The sequence below is a fragment of the Homalodisca vitripennis genome, chromosome 5 (genome assembly GCF_021130785.1).
Source record: "Homalodisca vitripennis isolate AUS2020 chromosome 5, UT_GWSS_2.1, whole genome shotgun sequence".
NCBI lineage: Eukaryota > Metazoa > Arthropoda > Insecta > Hemiptera > Cicadellidae > Homalodisca > Homalodisca vitripennis.
The window spans coordinates 72575200-72599551 of NC_060211.1; the positions used below are offsets into that span (position 1 = coordinate 72575200).

General features: G+C 33.4%; 1 protein-coding gene across 1 annotated transcript in view; it reads right to left on the reverse strand.

Annotated features, from left to right (window-relative positions):
• Window positions 1–9768: 9768 nt before the first annotated feature.
• The window catches only part of LOC124362350 (RNA-binding protein 24-B-like), an 86288-nt gene continuing 71704 nt past the window's right edge, over window positions 9769–24352 (reverse strand). The window contains exons 4-5 of the mRNA XM_046816782.1: window positions 16348–16592; window positions 9769–13001 (exon numbers count right to left, since the gene is read on the reverse strand). Of these exons, the coding sequence (XP_046672738.1) occupies window positions 12844–13001; window positions 16348–16592 (403 nt within the window). The 3' untranslated portion in view covers window positions 9769–12843. The remainder of the gene's footprint in view (window positions 13002–16347; window positions 16593–24352) is intronic.

Here is a 24352-nt window from a genome sequence, read left to right on the forward strand (position 1 = left end):
AACCCATAAGGATAGACAGAATAAGAACTCAGAGTTTGCCGACTTATATGGAAGTAACTCACTGCTCTTTCTATTTGGCCAAAATATCCAATCAATAAACTGAAAAAGAGAACTGCCTGCCAAAATCACAGGAAAAAGGAAATACAAAATAATTTCTAAATATGCACCTCAACCTTCAATTCATTTCTTTTGTTGACTAAACAGACCAATCAAATTTAAATATTTCTTTGAAGATTGACAGGGTGTTGCAAAAATATAAAATATAATTATTTTCTGAGCTTGTAGTTGTTATAGAGACTTTAAAAATTAGATGTTTGAAATATTTACCTTACCTATATACAGGGCAAAAGCAACTACCAATGCAATGAACAGGATTTTTCAAAAAAAACTTTATAAAAAATAGTTCAGTTTTGTTTTTCAATGGGAATCCTTTGATTTTATAGTAATAAAATTTGTATTTACATAGAGTTTTGAGGGAAAACAAAAGTTTCACCTATCTTCTTTCCTACAACAGTTACTGACTAATTTTCACAAAACCAATAATTAAATGCATTTACATAAAATGATAATAAATAATATTAAAAGAAAAATTTGGCCTTAGTTGTATTTTTCAGTTTTCATATAATATATAGGGTACTCTACAGTCTAAAAATCAATTTTAGCTCAATCATGGCAATTTTAATACTTAATTTATATAATAAAATAAAAATAAATACATTAGCACAACAAGAAAGTATTTTATTTGAGTTATCTAATTCAAAACAAGGGAAAGTGACTACATTTAGGACTTAACAAACTCTTTTTTGATTATTTTAAAAGATTACAATAAATACTACAGTGGCAGGAACTAGGAAGTAAATATAGTAATATGGAAGATAAAGCATGCATAGCTTTCATATAAGCTTTCTGGCTTACACTGTGTACGAACATTGTTAAAGCAATTAATTTTTTTGAAGTATTTAGGTCTTTTTGCAAAGAGATGTTGAACCGAAAGAACAAAAATTTTCTAGCTTAACAATTACTGTCTGAAAAATGATTTTCCACAGAGAGGCCGAAATATTTTAAGAATTTAATTCTGTTAGCAATGTTTCGACACAGAGTAAACTGGAAAACCTAGATGTTAGTTATAAATTCAGTCACTTAAACCTGAAAACCATGATTTGCAACTGTTATGTGTCTAACAAATCAATCAACTTTAGAAAAACTTAATAATAATTAATAATTTTTTAAATCTTGCTTACATTTTTTTAAATTTAAGGAATACCCTGCCCACTTCATGAAAGCCCAAAACTCCAATTACTGTAACACTATATCATAAAAATATTCCTATATTGTAGTAGAAAAAAAGGTTAGTTAAAACTATTTTTCTCCATAAGTTCCTCTTTAAATAAGCAATTGATAATGATAAAAACTCATAGAGTACCTATTAACAAAAATAAACCATGTGAAATATTTCATATACTGCAGCTGATTTTTGTTTTACCCTTTATATAGTTTAGGAGCCTGCACCATAATTACAATTACAAAATAATGTCATTGGTCATGATTCATTATCGCAGATAATACGTTATACGTACATACTTGATACAAGACCATGACTGTGAATGTACAGGACTACTGTATGGTAACATTGGAGTGTGTTTGAAGTATCTCTCACTGGTGTGAGGAGCAGGAAGCAAGTGCCGCACCTGCATGAGTGTGAGCAAGGGTTCATGTTGGTAGTTGAAAGTGCATTGACAAATAGACTTCAAGCATATGAACTTATGATACGAGGTTTAAGTTCCTTAAAAAATTGGACATTGCTCTCTAATGATGAGGTGTTAGCAGCAAGCAAAATGTTAGTAGACAGCTACAACGAAGATCTAGAAGAAAAATTGGGCAACAAAGTTTCACAATTCAAGAATTTTTCCAACCAGTTTCATAATGAATATAAGCAAAGGTGTATATATCAAACTATGTTGGAAAACAACGTAAAAGATTGCTTTTGTAATGAAGAAGAGGGATTAAGAATGTACCCTTCCTTGATGGTAACAAATTGTTCTACAGAAAGATCATTTTCTACACTGAAGCTGATCAAGAACAGACTCCAGATCTCTATGTCAGGAGACAGGCTGAATGTTTTTGCCTTGCTTAGTATAGAATACAACATTCTGGGACAAGTCAACCGTGAGGACCTCATAATCGGCTTCATTACGGAGCTCTTAGAAGGAAACCAATTAATAAGAGTTACTGAAGTGAATATGATTTGCAGTACATTTCATTTATGGCTAAAGATTTAATCATAAGTTCTTAATATTGACTTGTAATATTCTTGTTAACTTATCAATGAACATTAAAGTATTAAAGATATTTTTACTTTTGTGGCTTATATTTACCTAAAATAACCTGAGTTATAAATGAACTATATCAAATTTGTGAAATATTTCAAGTTTTCTCATCCATATGGGTTATAACTGATGAAACATTATTATTTTCAGGCCAGATAATACAGAATATTTAGTGCAAATTCTCTAAAAATTCCCATTTTGCAACTAATTTTTCAAATTTTACTGGGGGATACCCCTATATTCCATACCCCCAAACCCACGAGCCCAGGGCCGCACCACAGGTGGAGCCTAGGGGCATGTATTTTATAAATCCGGCCCTGAAGCAAGGGTTCTTCTTAACTTTGAAGAAATTATATAAATGACTTTTAAAAGCCCTTTTGCATTCTCTTAATAAATTTTATTAAGCCAAAATAAAAATGAGGTAGGAGTACACCACACCACGTGTTGTATAAGAGGCATGGGTGAAGTTGCATGCAAATTTTTAAGTCTACATTTTATTTTATTCTCGAGATGTCATGCGGACAGACAGAAAAGAAATTTGTACAATCCCCAGGCAGGCAGAGGAGATAATTTGCCAGACTATTTATTTCATGATAGACTTCAGTGGGACTCAGTCAAATCCCATGAATGAACAATCACTGTCATTAAATTGATTCTTGTTTGTGTAAAAATTAATGTTTGTTTTTTAATGTTGATGTTTTCTAATTCATGTTAAATGACTAATAACAATAAAGATGCAGCAATAATTTTATTATTTGGCTGGTTTCTTAGCACTTACAGACCAATAGATGACAATAACACATATGTTATCACCTCTTCTGCAAGCCATGTTGAAATTTACGTGTTTTATCAATGATGAGCAAATCCCTACCACAGTCCATTATCACTCGAAAACAGTTGATGTCACATCCCGCTGCTCAATATCACATCATTTCAGGTTATTGTTGAACAATAGCAAATATTTACAATCCAGTTATCCTTGCAATACACAATGCCTGGGGCTGGTATAGAACATTATTTCGGAGGGCGCTAACACTTCTGAGATTTCGGTATTATGGAATAACTTATCTAAAAGGAATAACTGGAACTGGAAAAGGGAAGAACTGAAACAACAGGTTCATAACAATAGGTCTAGAAGTAAACATCTCCCGTAAAAGGTAACTTAACTTTTTAATCCTCATAAACATGTTTCAGAGCTGTAATTGAACTCACCTGTACATCAACATTTGTATGATATTGTCAGTGTATAAAACAATGTTTTAGGTGTTTTATGGTAAGTACAAATTCATATATGTCATTCAAATACTAAAACCAAGAACTCTTTCAATTATTTTGATGTTAACCATAAGCATATCCGGGATAACCAAATGAGGGACAAGCAATGTAAACTACAATTCGTTAAAATAGAGAAATGTAAGATACACATTTATAAAAATTCAATTCTTTACTTTGATCCTAAATTATATAACTCTTCAAAATTAGGACTTTATCTGGTCAATAAAGCATTTTATAAAGTTCTCTAATTTATTTTAATATGAGCTTAACATTTACATTTTAATATTATTCTACTATTTTCTATTTATTTATAGAGTTGATGCAAGCAAAACATGTTCTATTGTGTAATATAAATAAAAAAACAGTAGCAGTCGTGGGACTGCCGATAGAAGTGAAAACGGAACTATTAAGTTGAGAGTAATTAACAATACGTTATAGTAGCAGTACATCTGTAATTGTAAATGTGACGCGTTTTTAATTTTCCAATTTTAAAATCCACGAAAAAATATTATCAAATAACTAGAAATCTATTTTACCACGCTAGTAAGATAAATCTTATACCGTAATAATACTCATTTCATGATGAAGAGGTTAAATATTAAAAACATAATTAAAATGAATAATGCTAAATTTTAAATACAAATATTCGTACAAATATTAAAAATGTTTAAAAATATATTCGTTGTTTTCATTATTCATTTATAAGTGAGTAAACACCGAGTGAACAACAGTGAGTTGAACACCGTTGTAAATAATACAGTTATTGCTACGGATAAAGTATATAATTGCAATAACAATTAAACCCACAATATTTTTAAAACTAATAAATTAGTTAAATTAACTTGGTTCTTTCGTAAAGGTATTTTTATTGCACAATAAACTAATTTATTGAGTTAATACGGTATCAGTGAGCCAATGCGCCAACTACAGTTCCGGCAGAAACGTTCACTCATCACTTCATACGCTAATACAGGCTAAACTAAACTTCCAATAAAAAAATGATAAATTACAAAAAAAATATTCATCTATTTTCACACAACTTTCTCGCTGACAAATTTTGTCTGACCAAAAAATAAAAAAATCCTCACTTACTACTTTTTTCTTGTCATTGTAAACGCTATGTAAAATGTAAACAATAATCAAAATTATTTCGAAATTTTTTCAATATTTAAAAATGTAACCAATAGATTGCCAATATTAAGAGCTTTAATTTGACGCATCTTACAGAATTGTACTACATTGGCTTCACTTTTAAATCGCGAGAGGAAGCCGTAAAGGTCACTGATTTTCGCAGTCTGTTTTCATACTCCGCCGGGACAGTTTTGACACAGCGAGACTGACTTTTTCATGCAGGTTAGTAGTCCGCGGCCAAGTCTACGGTTAAAAAACACAGGGAGACTGACTTTTTCATGCAGGTTAGTATCATTAGCATGTCGGTGACGCGAACCGAGGATTTTACCCTCTACCAAAACGCTCAACGCGCCTAAAGAAGTTTTCACTTCAAAAATTTAAAAAGTATGTACTTCAAGTCAGATGTTATTTAAAAGACCACAATACTTCTTTACTTGGGTAGTGGTTTTACAGTTTTTGTGAACATTTGATTAAAACATAAAATATAAGTTATAAAATAAATTATATGTGTTATTACTTAACTTTTGATGGTATATCAGAAGTTCACCACCAAAGAGTTGAAAGTTCATTACTTTATTTTTAAAGGTAGGTCAATTATTATAAAACACGTTTTGATAAGCTTCTGATTTGTATATGTTTTAGACAATATTGGTTGGAACAATACCAAGAAATGTAACAGCAAAAATTAATAAAATTTAATCACTTTTAAGAAATAAAATGTTTTAAAATGGTAAAATCAACTAAGGGTTTTATATTTGATTTTTTGTTACTATTACCACTATTGGTATACATTATTAACATGTCACTAACACATGTTTAACACCAACAACAATAGCGACGAGAACTATATTAAGTCTATTACAAATTAGCCATTCACGGCCATTACTCACTGAATCTCTCACCTGAAGTGTGGAAACATCAGTGGCTGTATTATATTTGTCAAAGCCTACGGGTTGCGCAGATGGACATGTCATTCCAAAAAATTACCAAGCACAAGTCTTGTGTTTTACTATGTGTCAGCTGTTATAATTAAAATATCACAACAAATTTTTTTAAACTGAACAATGATACATGGTTTGACTACTATTATACTTTCAGTTTAACACAAGTTAAAATATACCTTGAATATTAGTATCAATGATGGGGGAGGGGGAATTCAAACCCCAAAACCCCCCCCTGGATATGCCTATGATATTAACCCCTTGATGTTGCGATTTTAACTTAGTAGTTTTTTTAACTACATTCTTCTGATTTAAATTATTACAAAATGTCCCTTCCTGCATAATCAAAAGAAAACTGGATTTCACATGTGTGCCATAACCTTGAAATTTCAGACTTAAGATGCATTATTACTATAGGTGTTTTATCTACATAACACTGATGGGAAAATAACTATATGAACAGAAATTAATAATTAAAAGGCCACAATATTTAATATTGTGGCCTTCTTTACTTTGGTGGTGAACTTACAGTTTTTTTTTTTTTTAACTTATGATTAAAACATGTTATAAAACAAATAATATGGGTTATTACAAAACTTCCGATATACCAGAAGTTCCCCACCAAAGGGTTGAAAATTAATTAATTACTTTATTTTTTATTAATGCTGGCATGTTAATGCACTCATAACTCTTTCGAAGTTAGTAACTCAATCGCCTTGAAACCTTAAACGACAAAAACAATTATGTATAAATAGTATATAAATGTGTTCGTAAAACTTTAACTTGATTTCTTTATCTAAAATTATGTTTATAAACATATTCACTTAACGATTTAATTGTTTGGTTCTGAAACATTCAAACACCCGCCATTTTGAAACCGAGTTACAAAAAATAAATAAGACTTTTCTTGAAATTGCTTAGCAATTATTGTATGATATGTATCAATTTTTATTTATGTTGTGAAATACCAAAAACAAGATTCACCACTATCTTAAAATATTTGATTAAGACTGATTCAAGTAATATATACATAGTGACATTACCAAGTTTAGTTCGTATCTGCTAAAGTTACGTGATATGCAGAAACAATAAGAACAAATAGTATTATAAATTATCTGAGAATTCAAAACAAAAATTTTGTTTTGTTCTACGATTCTTAAAAAGTGAGATATAACCTTTCCTTTTCCAAACGGCCACAATCTTGAAATCTGAAGAAATATTTTAATATAGTTCCAAGTATAAAAGTTGTTTAATTACTTTAATATTTTAATGAAACATGCCAGTTTGGGTCTATATTTGAAATGAGCAGAGTTAAAAGTTTTACACAAATGCAAATAGCCACCATGTTGAAATGTGTTATTAGCTAAGTAAGACTGGCTAACAAACTCATCGAGCAATCCTTAGCAGAGCTGACTCAGCGTAGTTAAAGCAACAAACATTATGCTTTTAACTGACAGTAACAAGTAACTGCCTTTGATTTGAACATGGACGTACTGAATGCAGCACCATGAGATTATTTTCACAGCCTCATTGGGATGTTAAGGAGATTCCTTAACAGATGCCGACCTGAGGATGCCATAGTTACCCACAGTTTTGAGTCAGTGACAACTAGTCTCACCCTGAATTCCAAACCATTCACAAACTGCTAACCACTCCTCGTGCAGATATTACAAATATTTGGGATTACAAAGCAGTCGGCAAACCAAATATGATCAAATATTTTACATAACTTTACCAAGATAGAAAAGTGAAAGGATTGCAGAATTATCAAGTGCTGCTAAGATTGCAAAGTTTTCATTCTTCAGTAAAGGACATTGAAACGAAGGTGTGAAAGTTTATATAAATAGGAACGGAATGATAGGTTAGACTCTACATCCACAATAGTTAACTCTTTTAAATTTGACATGGAAGAGGTGCACTCATTATTTGATCACCTACAGCTCCTGTGTTACTGAATTTAATATAGTTGTTCCTGGGAAGCCAAGATTTCTCTATCACTTGAGCTGCTCACCAAGAATTACTCTTATGTACAGAGACATCTAAATCCCAAATGAAGAGGTTGTACGTGCCCAAATGTTGTTATGAGCTTTGATATTGTACGTCTGCACCAGACTCAGTATTTACAACTGTTCATCTTAATACCTGGCTACTTTGGCATCATGCAACACAATCAACCTACTTTTGCAGACAATTGGCTTTTCAATGTCCAGTGTCAAACATTTGTGTGAAACAGTTTGTTAGCACAGTCTGACATTTAAAGCCAGTGTTGGGACTAGAACATGGCTTGGAGGGGATTAATCTGATTGAAGAGCATACTGTGGAGTATTGAATAAATCTGAATAAAACCAAATAATTAGATAGGATTAATTTAAAGTAAAACAATGAACTGCTAATACGTTTCACACAATTGTATTGTTTTTGTTCATAAACTTCTTACATTTTAGGGGCTCTTGGGAAAGGTTTCTATCACTCTCATCCATCTCTTAGTTAAACCTCTGTTTGAAGCCATTTTCAAACATGCTTCTAATAACGTTACATCCATGTGTCAAAACTTTTATGTATTAATACCAAGTTGTGTCAATTTAGTCCATGAGCTGAGAACCATTTGCATGGTATACACACACAACATAGTTGTTGCAAAATCATTAACAGTACAGTAATTTCTTTTAACAAATTCACTGTGGGAAGCTGGGATTCCAGGCCTGGAACACTAGCGCATGCTGAGTCTGGCTGGAAATGCTGCCCTCCACTTCACCCTGACCTATTGCTCCAGTGTGAACCCAGTAACAGACGATAAAGATATACTTATCGCATTTAGTACCAGTTCCACAGTTTCTTTTCGTCCACCTAGTTTTCGATCACCTTCTTGGTTCTTTTTCGGTTTTGCATTGTGTGCTGTTGAGTATAGTGTATTGAATGTAGTGTATGTATACTAAACTGTAGTCCAATGAAGGAGGATATCAAATCCAGTGAATACTTTTTTTGTAATAGAGAAGAATTGGATTTAAGTTCACACAGTTCTGATGACCAAATTAGTGAGAGTGGTTTTTGTTGTTGGGGTGTAAACGATTTTTAATAAATAAACATAAACTGAATTGAAGGTGACAGTGATGATGGGGGCTGAAATACTAGCAGAGTATTGACTATCAGAAATATGTTATAAATAGCAGTCAACAAGGATTCCTTGACAACTGTAACTATGAACTTTTGAACATCCAAATGTCATTTTTGGCTGAGTAAAACCATTTATATTTTTAATACTTTAAGTTCGCACTTTGCCTCATTTCTCACATCCAATATGTTAAGAGAGATATCAAGATCAGCCAAGATGGTTTTGGTGGGGATCAAAATAGGAGCATTAAAAAGAGCTAAAATTATCGAGCAATAATATTTTTCCTCGGATCTCAGATTTATTAGCTTGACACCACAACTGGCATGAAAGTTACAACAGTGACATCCAACCCTTTTGTTTTTTGGTTGAAAGTAAAAACTTTCAGTCTTATATGTTGTAGTTTAACCAATAGTGATATAGATAGGTAATAAAATTATTCTTTATGTCCTTTGACAGTTGGTTTTAAGTTGTCTAGCTAAAAAATGTGATCTGAAAACATTTTTTAATATTTTTAACCCTTTTTATACCCTTCCATTTTGAACCCCACTAAAACTATGATGGCTGAAGGTCGATTTCTTTCATCAAAGAAATTGCTCTATCCATTTCATGAAAAACTAAGTTGGGTGGTTTTATGCAATGCACATTGGCTCTCGGCTCTAGACTAGTACATTTTTTATATAATAACAAGTTATATGCAATAAAGTAATAAATCTTCTACAAGCATGTAAGAGAGTGAGCTTGTAGTTTTTTAGAGAAATGTGTAAAATCTAGTTTATTTGTAAATAATTCAGACTTTTCCTGTGGAGGAGCTCTCCTCTTCTGAAGGTTTTTTTATATGAGAAGAAGAGTGAAATTAACACACTGAGCCAAGATGTTTCCAAAGATGTTGTCAATTCCACTGCCATATTCTAGTTGAGATTCACCACTTAGGCCTCTAGCTTACCCAGGCAAACTCAAGGATTTCAGAATAAAGAATCAAAAATGTTTATAAGTAACATTTTATTTTATAGCTACAATTTGTCCTATTTATAATAGTAATAATATTTTTTTAATGTGAATTGATTAAAATTATGAGGTGTAAGTATGACAAGGAATAGAACTGTAAGGTGATGACTCGATATAAGACCTGATCAGCTGGTATGTTATGTATATGACTACAAGGCACTGCTTATTAATGACTGTTGTACGCTTTGACTTGACTCTGGTAAGGCCAGATAGGACGGTTGTCGTTAAGTACTTTACATTACTTCAACTATATTAAACTAACAATTTTGGCTAGCCGGACACATTCTGAGCAACCGCAAAACGTTGCTCTGCGTCGCTCACAGTTGGTCTAAATCACAAAGGGCTCTTCCTATTTAATTACAACATAATGAGCAATATTACAATATAGAGATATGCAAGATACAAACAACTAGTATGAAAATACAAAACTGTAAAAAAATTTATGCTTACCACTAAACATGAATTTTTACCGATATTGCACCAAAGAAAATGTTGTGGAGTCAGAAAAAAGTTGCTATGCACTGTACTCTAGGGCTTTTGCTTCGACACCGTAAAAATTTAACATTTCGATATCACTACGTTAAGTATATAGACCATTTGTTGAAATAAAACTGGGTGTATTGCACATCTCTATGAAAATCATAAGCTAACGTACATTACTTATGGAATAAACTACTTCATCTAGACGACTAAAATTATTATAAAAATACTGGAAATAGCTTCCCTAAGTATTTGGGTAACGGATTTCCAATATAACAAGACTCGGGTAATATACCCCGCCTCATCTAATACGCTTACGCTATCGTTACAACAGGTTACAACAGGTATGGACTAGAATTAAAAAATATTACATTACATAATGTACTTAAAATTATTGCTAATGCTTATAAGTAATTTATACTAATTAATATTGCTAAAATTAAAGTGGTGTAATAATATAATGTGATAAAGAAATTTGACAAGTACTAACCCCTTCTACTGGTATGATGAGGTGCGGTAACATACCACATTTCGAGTGATGGATTGACAAGCTAAACAATGGCACTGTGAAATGCCATTAGCAGTGCTTGAAAAAAATCCCACAATGTAAATGAGCAGTTTTGAGATCAAAGCTTGAAAAATACAATTATAAGTCCAACTAAGTATTGTCTGTTTAATAAATTAGTTATTGTGAAATTGTATAACTAGTTATACAAAAATACTATCTTTTTATACTAGAAAACAGAGTTACAGTAGGTAGGTTTTTGATGCAATGTTTAAATGCTTCTATTGAACTCTATAACTATAAAACAAAAGCCATTTAAACAAAAAACTGTCTCGATACCACTAACGCTATTTCTTTGTTTTCCATTAAGAAAATGAGTTGATTTTTGAACAGTTAATGAAAATTATTCCAAAACAGAAAACATTGAATGGGTCTCGGGTTGTGCTATCTGATCTACATTATTTGTGGATAAACAACCTAACATCATATGTGGATGATGATAATGTATGTGATAGATTATTCATCCACCTGGAGAGATCAGACTGTAGAACTCAAAACTCAAGAATAGGAATTTACTGTGATTTATCTATGTGACATCTATTAATTACTTTTATGATTTAATGTCTTATATAAAGCATTTAATGCTTATTCTTTCAAGCATTAAAAATTGTAATATCGTTTGTATAAGAAACACTGAAGGAAATGGACCGAGCAAATTTCAAGCACTGCTGATAACAAATTCAACAAATATTCCTGAAAGTCTGCAGAACACGCAGAAACATAAGTTAATTGACGTAGACTTGCAAGTCTTATAGTTCTGTTTCTCTTTGGTCACAAATTTGTACATCCTAAGCAATCTAAATAATATATATCATTAATATATCATCACTGACAGGTCAACCATGTATTAAGTTGATGAGAACAGGTTACTAATACAAATTTCCAAATATAAATAGTCAAAACCATTCCTTGTTTAAAATCTGTTCACAGATCTTTCTTTTATCATAAAAGCAATGCATTCCAAATAAAAATTGATTATTGTTATCAGAAAGCACTTAAGATAATAGAAGAGACCTATCACTTTCCATGACACAGATTGTCCTGTTTCAAGTGTCACTTTATCTCTTCATCTAGTCTAAATTGATAACTTGACAAAGGACTAAAATTCACTGATATGATAACTCCCTAATGTTTTTACTGGAGCTGTTTTATTATTAAAAATATATGATATGATTGATATACATTTTAAATTTACAATACAACTTTAAACTTTCAATTACAATATTACAACATATTACATGATATTGAATGTTACTTATTTCAACTCTACAAAATATTTACAAAATTTTTCATTCATCGTTCTGTTGAAAAATGGAGAAGAAACCAGAGGGAATTATGGAGAAATAACTTAAGAAAAATATTAGAACCCGGTTGAATTTCTTAGAAAGATGTACTACCTTATATTGTAAGCAACATGATATAAATACTTCATTCCTGCATTTGAAATATACAGATGAATGCCTATAACAAATTAAACTTCTACAAAACTGATAACAGAAAAATATATTAATAAATAAATATTAAGTCCTTAACATTAAATACAACACAATAACTTTTAGTTTAATAATATAATTTAATAAAGCTTCAGGATAAATCTGTATTTGTCCAAAATTCTCCAATAATAATAGTAAAAATGGCTAAGCCTTTTGTATCCAAGAGTTGAAAACAGGTCAATACGAGGAGATTCATTTTTCATTAAAAATATAACCAGTTTGGTTTTAAATCTACTGGCACAGCTGATACTAAATACCAGCATGACATTTCACATTAAATTGTAGCTTTTTCCCTGTTACTGGTCCAACACGATGTTAAATGACGTAACTTGGCGAAGTCGCCTCGCACAAACGGCACTGCACATCAGTCTGACCACAAGATCACAACCGAGATTGCCAACAAAAATAACAAAGTTTCATAAATAATAACAATAAAATGTACTATTTTCAGTCGAATTTGAAATTGCGTTTGTTATGAGATTGACAGAGACAATTGAGCTAGCCGGGGCGAAGATCACTGCAGCCTGGCCTCTTGCAGGGTGGCAGCTTGAGCTGCAGCTGCAGTGTAGGGGGACAGCCCTGTGAAGGCACTGGCAGCGGTGGCTGCGGTTGGCAATCCTGCAGACTGCTGTAGAGTTGCATACGCGTAAGGGGTCACATAGCTGGCAGCCCCTGAAAACAAAATAAGTTTGGTTAGCTAAAAATTCTAACTTGGCAATACATTTCATAAAAATTGTACCCTCAAAATGGTACCGACTATAAATATAACTTCAATTCAAGTTGCTCGAACAATTGAGACTTTGGCATAAACCAACCTCAACATTGTTTGACAACTGTTGCTGAAGCAAAGGTACACAACGTTAGCTACTGGAGTTTCCGCATTGAAAAAGAAATATACATTTAAAATCGATAATTGAAAACAGAAATACTTTTGTCACTAAGAACATTTTATCTATCCTGTATAGGTTTTTACATACTCAATATTATTGTGAAAATTATCAGTATCAAAGGTGACAAAACTACTGTACAATAACTGTCTAGATATAATTAACTGAAAAACATATAATTAACACTTTCATTGCTGGTCTATACTGAGTCTGATCGACTACTCTCACTGTGCCACTGTGGCAGAGTCAAGAGTTAATACCAGTAAAATAAGGCAATTTGGAATGGATAAAATGTCCCGGACCCAATGACAACTAGACATTTCTCAAAAGCTAAAAAAGAATGCTGTTTGGTTCACTGAAATGAATATATTTCAGCTAGGATAAGATTGAGATGCTCCTCTGGGAACATACATATTTCAATATTCTCACTAAGCTTGGGGAACCACATTCAGTTGCCACATCCAATTCCAAGTGACCTAAGAAAATCTTTTATTATGGATTTTACTGCATCTAAGACATTCATCCAATCTAAAAATTCCTATTTAACATCATCAGGGCAATTGTGAGGGTACTCTTGAAATTCTGGTCTGTAAGACTTCCAAACAAATGAAATATTAGAGGAATATTGAGTATTGCATCTCGTTCCTATGTTATCAATGATCATTTTCTCAGACTGTGTAGGTGTTGATTTGATATGAACGTGCAGGTGTTGATTTTATATGAATTTGCAGTGGTAATTTTACAAAGATTAAAACAATAATGTACCATATCTCTGTAAATCTTTGAAGTCAACATAGTTATAAAGAAGTACAGTAAGTGCTTTTCACAATTTCGAACGACATACCTTAGAATTGATATCACGTAGAAATAAATGCACAATCAAACAAAAAAGATACTTTGTTCCAGTATGATTTGAAGTATGTTTTAGGTAGATTTTGTTTATAAAATCAGTGTATTGCAATTTTCCTCATGGTAAAGCTTACCAACAATTTGTGCATAATTTAACCAAACATGGCCCCCAGGCCCAAAACCACCCCCTCTCCCCCCGGTCAAAATATAATATTATATACATATATATAATGTGGCTTGTGAAAACTATAACTGTCCAAAAAAAGCCTAAACAACTTGAAACTTGGAACAAAAATTTATACTGTAAATATCTGACTGAATCAATAGTAATAATCATGGACCTTAACTCTATGTTATAATAAAAACCTTTCATATTTTCAAACCTGCTATTATCTATGAGCCAACTAGATATATACAGGGTGATTCAGGTAGATATGGAGAAACCGTGTGAGCTCATTCTATGTGTAAAAATAATTAGAAAGTTTACATAAGCATGGGTTTGGCAATGCTTCATTAGCGAGTTAAGTCTAGCGAAAAATTTCCTCCGGGGTCCCAGCTCACCATGTAAAATGAGGTCTTATTAAGGGGGGAACTAAATACTTCCTAATGGTTTTTGATCTGATAAATTGAATAAAACAGGTCACAGAACTGTTAGTTAAGTAGTTAAAACAAAACGAATGTCAAATACAAAAATTGGAGTGAAGAAACACATTTTTTCATCTTTGGGCAAATTATAACTTTGCTATTTCACCAAGAAACATGTAAAATGTTTTGATAAAACTTATAGAAAATTTTATTCTGGGTAAAACTGAGTAAATAAAGTACACAATCTTTCAATAATTTATAAATCCCATTTAGACATGATGCAAGTGCGATAAACATTGCTAGAAGGTAAGGAGGTAGGTGGTGATGGTGGTGGTGGCGAAAGAGAAGAAGCCCACAAAGTACACTTTCCCTTCCCCTCACAACAGGCTGGAGGCCAAACCTTGGACTGTCCCCACTATCTCATCATGTTTGCAATTACCAGCAGAAAAGCCAAGTAAACCCCTCAGGCTCTCAATAAACACTCTTTGGTGCAGAAAGGAGACCCATGGACTTTCAGCAGTGGTGCTTAAAAATTTTTAAACTTTTAAATATACATCCATTTTTTATACTTTGATAAAACACAATATTCCTATCTCAGGACTTTCAAATCAGTCTCTCTTCACTACAGGTTATAAGCATCGCAGAATTTTTTAAATTTTAGCCGAAATTACTATTTTTGAAGCAATTTACTTATGCTGAAGCAGTGAACAAATGGAAATTACATGCAATGCTAATAAGTTTCACCAACATATTTTTAAAGTTGATGATAAAAAAATTATAAAAATTTACAGACCAAAAAACAAAAGTTGGGGTCTTTTTCGTTTAAGGGCCAGCACCTTACAAACATACTATACCTGACTGACAGTGCATTTAATCGTTTATTTGGTGTTATTAGTTCGTAGGGCAGTAGTCCAGGTACTACTTCTAGTATAAACTGGCTTATCTTACTGTAAGTGATAAGCGTGCCGCTTATCTTTTGCCTGTAATGAAAACCTGCGTTAGTTCTGTCTGAGTTTTGTGTGTGTAAGCAGTCGTGAGTTGATCTGGGCTTGGACTTTGCAAGCTCGAGTTAATTTTTTTTCTAAAAGAGCAAGCAGCTCAAAGCGCTGCGCAACGGGCAAGAAGAATCGGGCAAGAATCGCGTGATCTGAGTTTTGAATAGGCAAGCTAGGGTCTTTTGTGCTGGCCCTTAAACGAAAAAGACCCAAAAGTTGATAGCAGATAATGGAAGAAACGCTTACAGAATATACCCCTGCCACAGTCTATCTGAAGGGGTGTCAGTGGATGAGATAGCTTAATCTAATAATTGTTTGCTATTTCAGGCTACATTTGTAATATCAGGATAAATTTGTAATATAGTTCATTACAATATCAAAGAAACTGTGACTATTACTTTTAAACCCATTACCATCAGTTCAAACCCTGAGCAGTGAATTTCTGTATTTATTATCATTAATAAAATAATTTTGTCAATGGGATAACTGTGGGGGGAAGGAGTGGTGACGTGGGTGCTGTGGCTGGACATAAAGGGGCCCCAGCAGAATATCCCAAATATATCCTTTCCGAAGCCCGCCAAAGCTGACTATGGCCCCGAATAATACAGGTTCAGTAAACCTGTTTGTTATTCAGCTTGGAATACTAGAAAGATCTGAATTTTTGGCAGAAATATAATATTCAAGTGTCAAATCTGTCCTTACCAGCAGCAGTAGTGTAGGGGTAAGTCTCGAAGCCGTTGGTGTACGCCTGACTGGGGTAGGAGGAGACAGCGGCGGCCGCGGCAGCAGCGGCAGCGGCGTTCTGGTACTCGTAGAACTGGGAGGTAGCGGCGGCGGCGGCGGCGAGGGCGGCGTGAGACAGCTGAGCGGGCGGCAGTGACACGACGCCGGGGGCGGCAGCTGCGGCGCTCAGGTAGGGCGACTGGTACACATAACCCGGGGGCACCCTGCAACACCACTCAATCTTAAAAGAGGTTCATCAAGATACTTAGAAAAATACAACATTCATAAGTTCAAAATAATTCCATAAAATGTGTTTGCGTAACCTTCTGCAAAAACATTCAGGAATGATCGTGAGCGATTCAAAATAGTCTTTTGTTGTACTGAATTTTCAGGAAAACGAGGAGAACCCATAAATGTTTTAAACCATCTTCCCCATTAAAATTAATGGAAAGGTGGGGGGGGGGGGTGAGAAGCTTACACATACTATAAGACACACTTTTAAATGTTGTGGTTGTATCAGCAACCAAACAATAAGTATATACCAGACAGGTTCAGTTTTCTACTCATACGCGCTATAAAATAAGCATAACAATTTCCCAAGTGATATTTAATAATGTATAACATACTTTCAAATTAAATTACTGTGAAGTTAATTTAAAAAACTGTGAGGAATCTAATACAAGTGCCCCCCCCCCCTCGTATCATGTAACGTTCCAATAGTGTGTAATATTTGATATGTCTATACACAAGAAACATTCTACGGACAGGAAAAATGTTGCTTCTCACTTTACAGCACTAGAGATTTTAGCCTATGATTTCCTATTATGTACCCAGCGATAACTTCCGTCATAAGACAATAAAACAAAATTAATTTTATTAAAACTCAAAATAGGACAGCTAAATGTCGATATAACAATATAATAAAATTAAAGATGTAAATTAGTTTGATGTAAATATTACGTCCGTTACAAATAAATAAGTAAAAACCTATTTAATCATTCTCGTAATCATCACATTTTTAAGAAATACGATCAAACATTATCGTATATTTTGATAGCACGACAGTCAGAACCCAAGTTGTGATAGCATTTTTCGTATTAGGGACTTATTATCATTCACTCAAGAAATACAATTAAAATGTTAACATTATAGTAACAGACTATAAATTTACGTAATAACTCTTACTCATAAATATGTATTTTAAATCCAAATACAGTATGCTTAAAAAATTATACATATTCTAAGAGCAGCTGAAAACAAACTAAAAATATATAATGCTAAATACGTGAGGTCACAAAATAAAACCCAAACTGTGAGGAAATTAAATAATTAAGCTGCAACTCTTTTACCTGTTATTTAATATACATAAAGTAGGCTACTATGTTAAAACAAATTCAACATTCGTAAACGTTAACAAACCTTATTCAATTAAGATACTTTATTAACATTATGAACTACGAGTTATATTTGGTTCATAGAGTTATACATACGATCACTTAATTACGTACATCACTTATTATAACAGGAGGTAGGAAAAGTTTGTAAATAATTAGACATATAATAAATAAATAATAATCGATTTAATATTGTTCTATTCCTTATAAACTATAAGTATATTGAAATTTAAAACATTGTATATTTATTGAGCAAAACTAGATTTACAGTTGGCCTTCATTTTTTTGGTTTTTTTTAATTTAGTAAAGTGCCAAAGTTGCCTGAAAATATTTTAATTTTGTCAGGGGTTTAAAATGAGTGCTTACATTAAAGGAGTGGGAAATTTCCAGTCATTCTATAATTTGTGTATGGTAATTGTGTACCAGAAACCAACAATTTGCTTGGTTGTTGGATAACTAGATTAAATGGGCTTAAATCTTTTACAACTTTCTAACATATGTTAATTTTTAGGCACGTCTACTGTATAACTTTTGCAATTTACCTGAGCGTAAGCGTTAGCTTAATTTAATTTAAATAATTTATGACAACACGATTCAAATGCTGTCTACCCGTATTTATAATATTCTGTGATTAACAAGTATAATCCTTCAAGAATGGACAAGAGTTAAATAAATTTATTCTTTTAAGTACATAAAAACCTAAAATAATTCTAAAACAATGAATCAAATAAGTGAGAGATAAAGCTCGATTAAGAGATCGTCGTTGGTCACCGCAGCAGATATTTTAATAGCATCTTTACCCACAGTTTTCATTTCATATAACAAACTTTTGCTTTCAATTTTATATTTAGTTATAAAGACTCTTCCCCAAGGGCACCTGATCCTTAAAAGTAGTTGAAAGAGAGATCTCAAATCTTTCCAGTGTGGCAAAACAAAACTACAAGATCTTTTGTTTTAAAAGTCAAGTGTGTGAGTGATACGAGATAAGGAAATTTCACTCAATTCGTGGACTTAGGAATAGTAGAGTTGTAGAAAGTATGGGAATTAAGTGATTTTTATCCGCTCGCTATAATTTGAATCCAATGAAACATCCAACAATGTTAGTTCGTCGGCATGACAGGGAACGTTGATAAACACATCAGAATAAATAACATTAATTAATACAGAAGTATGATTTTCCAGCAGACCTAAATACTCCAGGTCTCCGGTGATTATACACATACGGCAGTCTGTAGCTTGTCACCGCGCAGCCTCGCGTGTACAGACAAGAGTCGCGTAGCTGTCGGCCACATGGCCCAGATAGTGGACAGATGATAAATTGGCAACGCGTCACCTCCCCGCTGTCTAGTGCTGCCTCTGTTTATCATCCCTCGGGTCACAATATTGCAGATAGCGACCAGAAGTGTGATAGTGGCCCTAAAACTGAAAATTCTTTTCTCGTAAAAACCTCAGACTTCAAAAGTGATTGATAAGGGTTGTCCCCTACGCCCCCAAGTAATGTTCCTGTGAAGGAACATACAAATTTACGGACAAGACACGAAGATTCCCAAGATGAGACTTTGTAAATGAAAATAGTGCTGTGAAAATACCTTGAATGCAGAGCAACATAGAAGCGCCATTTTTACTGTTCTGGGAAACAAACATTTAGACATCAGCAAATATGGTAGTGTAGGAAATATTTCGAAAGTGACGGAATCACGGATGTCATTTCTGAAATTTATCCTAGCTAATTACACTTCAGATATACTTTCAGATAACTTTCCACATTTTGGCAATTCCTGACGCCAAGGACGTAGCCAAGGAGGTCCAAGGGGTCCGGACCCCTCCCCAAATTTTGGATTTATTTTCAATTAATTTTTTAGTAAATCGTAAAGTAGTACGATTATTATTATTGAAACAATTCAGTATTACTGACATGTACTGCTGAAAGATCGTTCTCAACAAATAAACGGTTCAAGAACTTTTTAAGGAACAAAATGGGACAAAAGGAACAAGATGTCTGTTCACCACGGAAATATATCAGTTGTCTGGAACCTCCCCCCCCCCAATTTTTGTCCTGATTACGTTCTTGCCTGACGCAAGACACACTGAACCCTTCGAACCGTCAACGTAAATAAGGGCGTAAGTTACAAAAAGAATACGACTGCGGCATGTAGATGGAAACTGCATGTATCGATGAGACTTTCTTGAATCACCAACAAGAGATCAAATGCTCGGAAATTCGTTTCAGCGTCCTTTGCAACAGAATAATATTTCGGAGGCGAGTGCGAGAAACGGGCTTACACAATATGAGGTCAAGCGGGCCAATATTTACTGGAGACGCCGCGCCTAGCCGCCGTAAACGCTGGCAAACATAAGATCAACTATTTAATTAGTGCCGTGGAGGATTTGTTTGTTTGTTGGGCCCAGGCCAGCGCACCGGCACGGCACCACAGCTGCCGGAAACCGAATCGAGCAAGCGCCAGGCTCTGACCAGCCCGCGTCCAACGTGATACATGGCCCAACACAACCTCTATAACAACCATAGTGTTATGCTCGTAGGTCTAACATTTTTATAACAACCCTTATCCCTGAAGTTGGGATAAATTCAGCCTGTAATACAAAGTCCTTAAAATATGTGCATAATGCTTCTAATCTTATTCATTAGGATGAATGTCAAACAGGTCTTGATTCAGAAATGATGCCGAAGAATGTCTGAAACGTTTTTCGCTATTGCCAAAGAGCCCCTTAAAACCACTGTTCTTTGTTTCAATACACACAAACGATGGAAGTGACCCGAAGAAAGTCGCTGCTTTACATTTTTAGAAACCCACCACAGTTTAAACAAAGCATTTAAAAAACGTTCTAAATACTGGTAAAGTCATAGTTAGTTTCCATTGCCACCAAATCTGCTTCGCTTCTCTACTTTGGTTGCTTCAGCCTTCAGTTCGCCAAAGTAAATTTAAGTTTCAAAAATTATCAAGTGAAGTTCAATTCTCAAGTGTGTATTGTTTCATGAAGACAAAGAGTGTCAGTTAATAACTGTGCTCTTTATATCAAAGGAAGCCTGAAGGAGATTGTTCTCTTTCATATCTCGCTGCCAAGTCGTAAAGTTTCCTTTTTCTGGATAGAACATTGTTTCATTGGATATCTTAAAGTATCAAACAGATGTCGTTAATGATCAAAGAACGACTAACGATAAACTCGTCTCCGTGTTTCCAGTATTACAATCACTTTTGTCTGCACAACATTCTATGATGTGTTTTTATATGCTAACATTCCATTAAACTACAATTATAAATATAATCTTAAAGGGATATTTTAAATTGATTATAACACCCAGTAATACACTTTACATAGGTTTTATTGTTTTTAACTGTATCTGTCTCCATTTTTAAAAGAACACATAGAGACATTCTTTTTATAAAAGAGTGAGAAAAGATAAAAAATTTGAAAGTCCGAGTATATACGAACATTTAATTTAGTCTTTTTCTAAAATGTCCAAACCTAATCCGAGAACAAACATCTCAAATAGGGTCCACAGGAAAAACGAATCGGTTATAGCCTGGCATATTTTCTATTTGTTACTAGTTGCCCATTTTTATTTTTATAATCAACCGATCGATTTGGAATCTGGAATGATAAATGGGTATTTGCACATTTAGAAATGATTTATATTGACTGTACTTGGTTTATTATTACTGAACTGAATTCTACAAGGTACTTTTACTAAACTTGTTTGTTCCTTTACTAATTTGCTAAAGTTTGTGCTCTCCTCATCTCAATTTGCACGATAATTATACAACAAAGAGAAGATATTAATTAATCGAATGTGTATTTGCTTCATTGAAGCATATTTTTGTAATATGTTTAGATATTACCTTGTATATTTGATTTCTAAATTCTCAATGATTGTAAAAGAACACGCAGATAATAAAATAATAACACAACGTTTGAGGCTAAAGATACACGAACAACTATTTTTATTTTCCATTCCACCACTCAACCTCCTTTGTTCTTCAGTTTTACTGGCACAGTCTGTAAACAACGTGGGCGATTCATAGTAAACAACAAACAAACAGCAATTAAACTAAGCTCAGACTAACTGGCCAGAATGCGAAGGGTTTCGTCAGTACTCTTGATTCTACACATGCGTTGGAGTCGCGAGAACTGATCTGCATGTATTACAGCATTCGTAGAATGATTTAGCTATAGAATGTTTTGTAATGATTGATGTTTGAATCAACCCCATAAAACAAGCATGGCAAGAGAAAAAGGGACAAGTCCCTTCCAGGAGGGGGAGGTCCTGGGGAAAGGGATCACAGCCGAGACGCTCGCGAGATTTAAAGAGCCCAAAGAATGCATGATGATCGAACCTGGTACCATACCGCCTTATTCGATAGATTCATCTGATTTTGGTTGGACTGTACATATAATACGGTTGTTCAATAAGATTTTCAACGCTATCAAGGAATTTTTACACATGAACAAATACACCCTAAGCCCGAAATGGTGAGTGAAAAGGAGTAGAACTGTGTGTTAAAAGATAAGTGAAATGCCTTTGTTGAGTAGTTTGAATGTTTGAATAATACTAATGTGATGTCAATGGGACGCGCTTTGTCTCAAAAGAACAATTTCGGAGTGAAGGAAGATAAGTTGGCAATAGTCTTACATAGTTCGTAGATTCAGGAGTTCGCACCTCACGTGCTCAAGAATTCTCAAAAGAGGTCAATAACGACCCCACTTAGCAAAAGATTAACTTTTAATCGTCAAAGCCAATAAAGGTTACCCTACATCAATAGAAAGATATGTACAGAAAATTACAGTCTCTAGGACATTTCTACTACCCTGAGTTTAGCTCAAGTAACAGAGTTAGTTAACAAGATCTCTTTCCTTTTATCTATGTGATAATCCGAAGAAACTAAATTCAGAGAGAACGAGATTTGGACGTTGTGAATGAAACCTTGCTTCTTTAAATGTTACGTCATGAAACCAGAGGGAGGAGCTACTCTACTTTTAAGTATATTATTTTTTTTTATTTTTTGCAGACCAGTGCAGAACATTCTGCTTTTTCAATCGGTGATAGTCTACATATTAACTACTCCTGTAATCATGATCACTTTTCAAATAGCCATAGGAAATGAATCCATGAATATTTCAAAAGACACATTTTTGAGACATTCGTCCAATGTAAATCCATTACTCTTACACCCGTACTGTTATGTATTTAGTTTCGGGTATGTGGTAGTGATATGAATTACTGTAACATCTGATTACAGTCTTTGGAACATGTCACTTTTGTGGAGATTTAAATTTTTTAAATATTTAAAAGAAGGGCTAAATATAGCAGTGATTCAATATCAATGAGAAATGTCGGTTCCTCTAGGATGATAGAGACAGAGTATAGAGTAGTACTCTCGATATGACACAATGCAAATGTCATTCTGACGTACTTTTCAAGTTTCGCAAATCTTATTATACATACAAGTGTTGAAGGTAGTACAGAAAGATAAAACACACGTGTTAAATTTCTCAATAGTCTTTATTTAAGGGACACTGACTGCACTTCTCTCTTTATGTAAAACAAGATCGTTGGTGAATGGAATGTTAGTGATTAGGGCTAAATGAATTTACATGTACAATTTTACTATGTTTACTAATATTGACATGTACCTCTCATTCTAAACCACATTATTAAATACTAAAAACGAAATACGGAAAAAAAGTTGGAGCTAAGAAAATAGTTTGTTGAGTGAAAAACTGTTTATTTAAGGAATTGACAACCAACAACACCTGAAAGATAAATGTATTGACGTAAGTATTTCTGTTTCTCTAACACCACGTAGTCCTACAACCTAATTCCATCAGTCACGCACATACTGACTATCCATCCATCAGTCATAGTTACATAACGCTTTTAAATGTGATCTTCTAGTTGATAAATGACAGGGCCATAGTGAAGAGCCTTGGGAGGAGAAGATTATAGAGTATTAGGCTATAGCCTGGCGTAAGGCTTATTTTTAATTGCTTCTAGGCAAAATAACTTGAAACATTACCTTATTACTGTATTGAGTGTGTTAATTATCAACATATTGTCTTACGACAAGCTTTGTTTAGTAGTGGAATGAAGAGCGTTTAAAGAATTTTGCCTGCTTTTAAGCGAAGCATACTGACTTCGTGGCCGTTAAAAATGATAAAATAATCTAAAAATCACTTCAGGTATAGACTTTTTAGGATTAATCACAATTGTACCACATCGAAATAACCATTGAAGGCAGTATTCTTGCACGTCGAGGGAATAGTCTTCGTAAAAAATATTTCCGCAAAAAATAAATATAAACTTTAAAAACAGTTTTTGCCGTGAGAAAAATTATATTTTAAATACTTTTTTTATCAAAATTTGGCAAACAGAATAATTTATTTAGACTAGATGTAACTAACCGATTGGAAAGAATATCGGTTGCTATAAGTACTGAGGCCAATCATCAATTTACATCACTACTAAAAAGGATTTATTGAGAGGTCCTTCGAGTTACGAACAAAATACCTGTCATAAGTAACTGCACAGCGATTTAAAATCACGAAGGGGCTTAAGAAAACCAAACAATCAT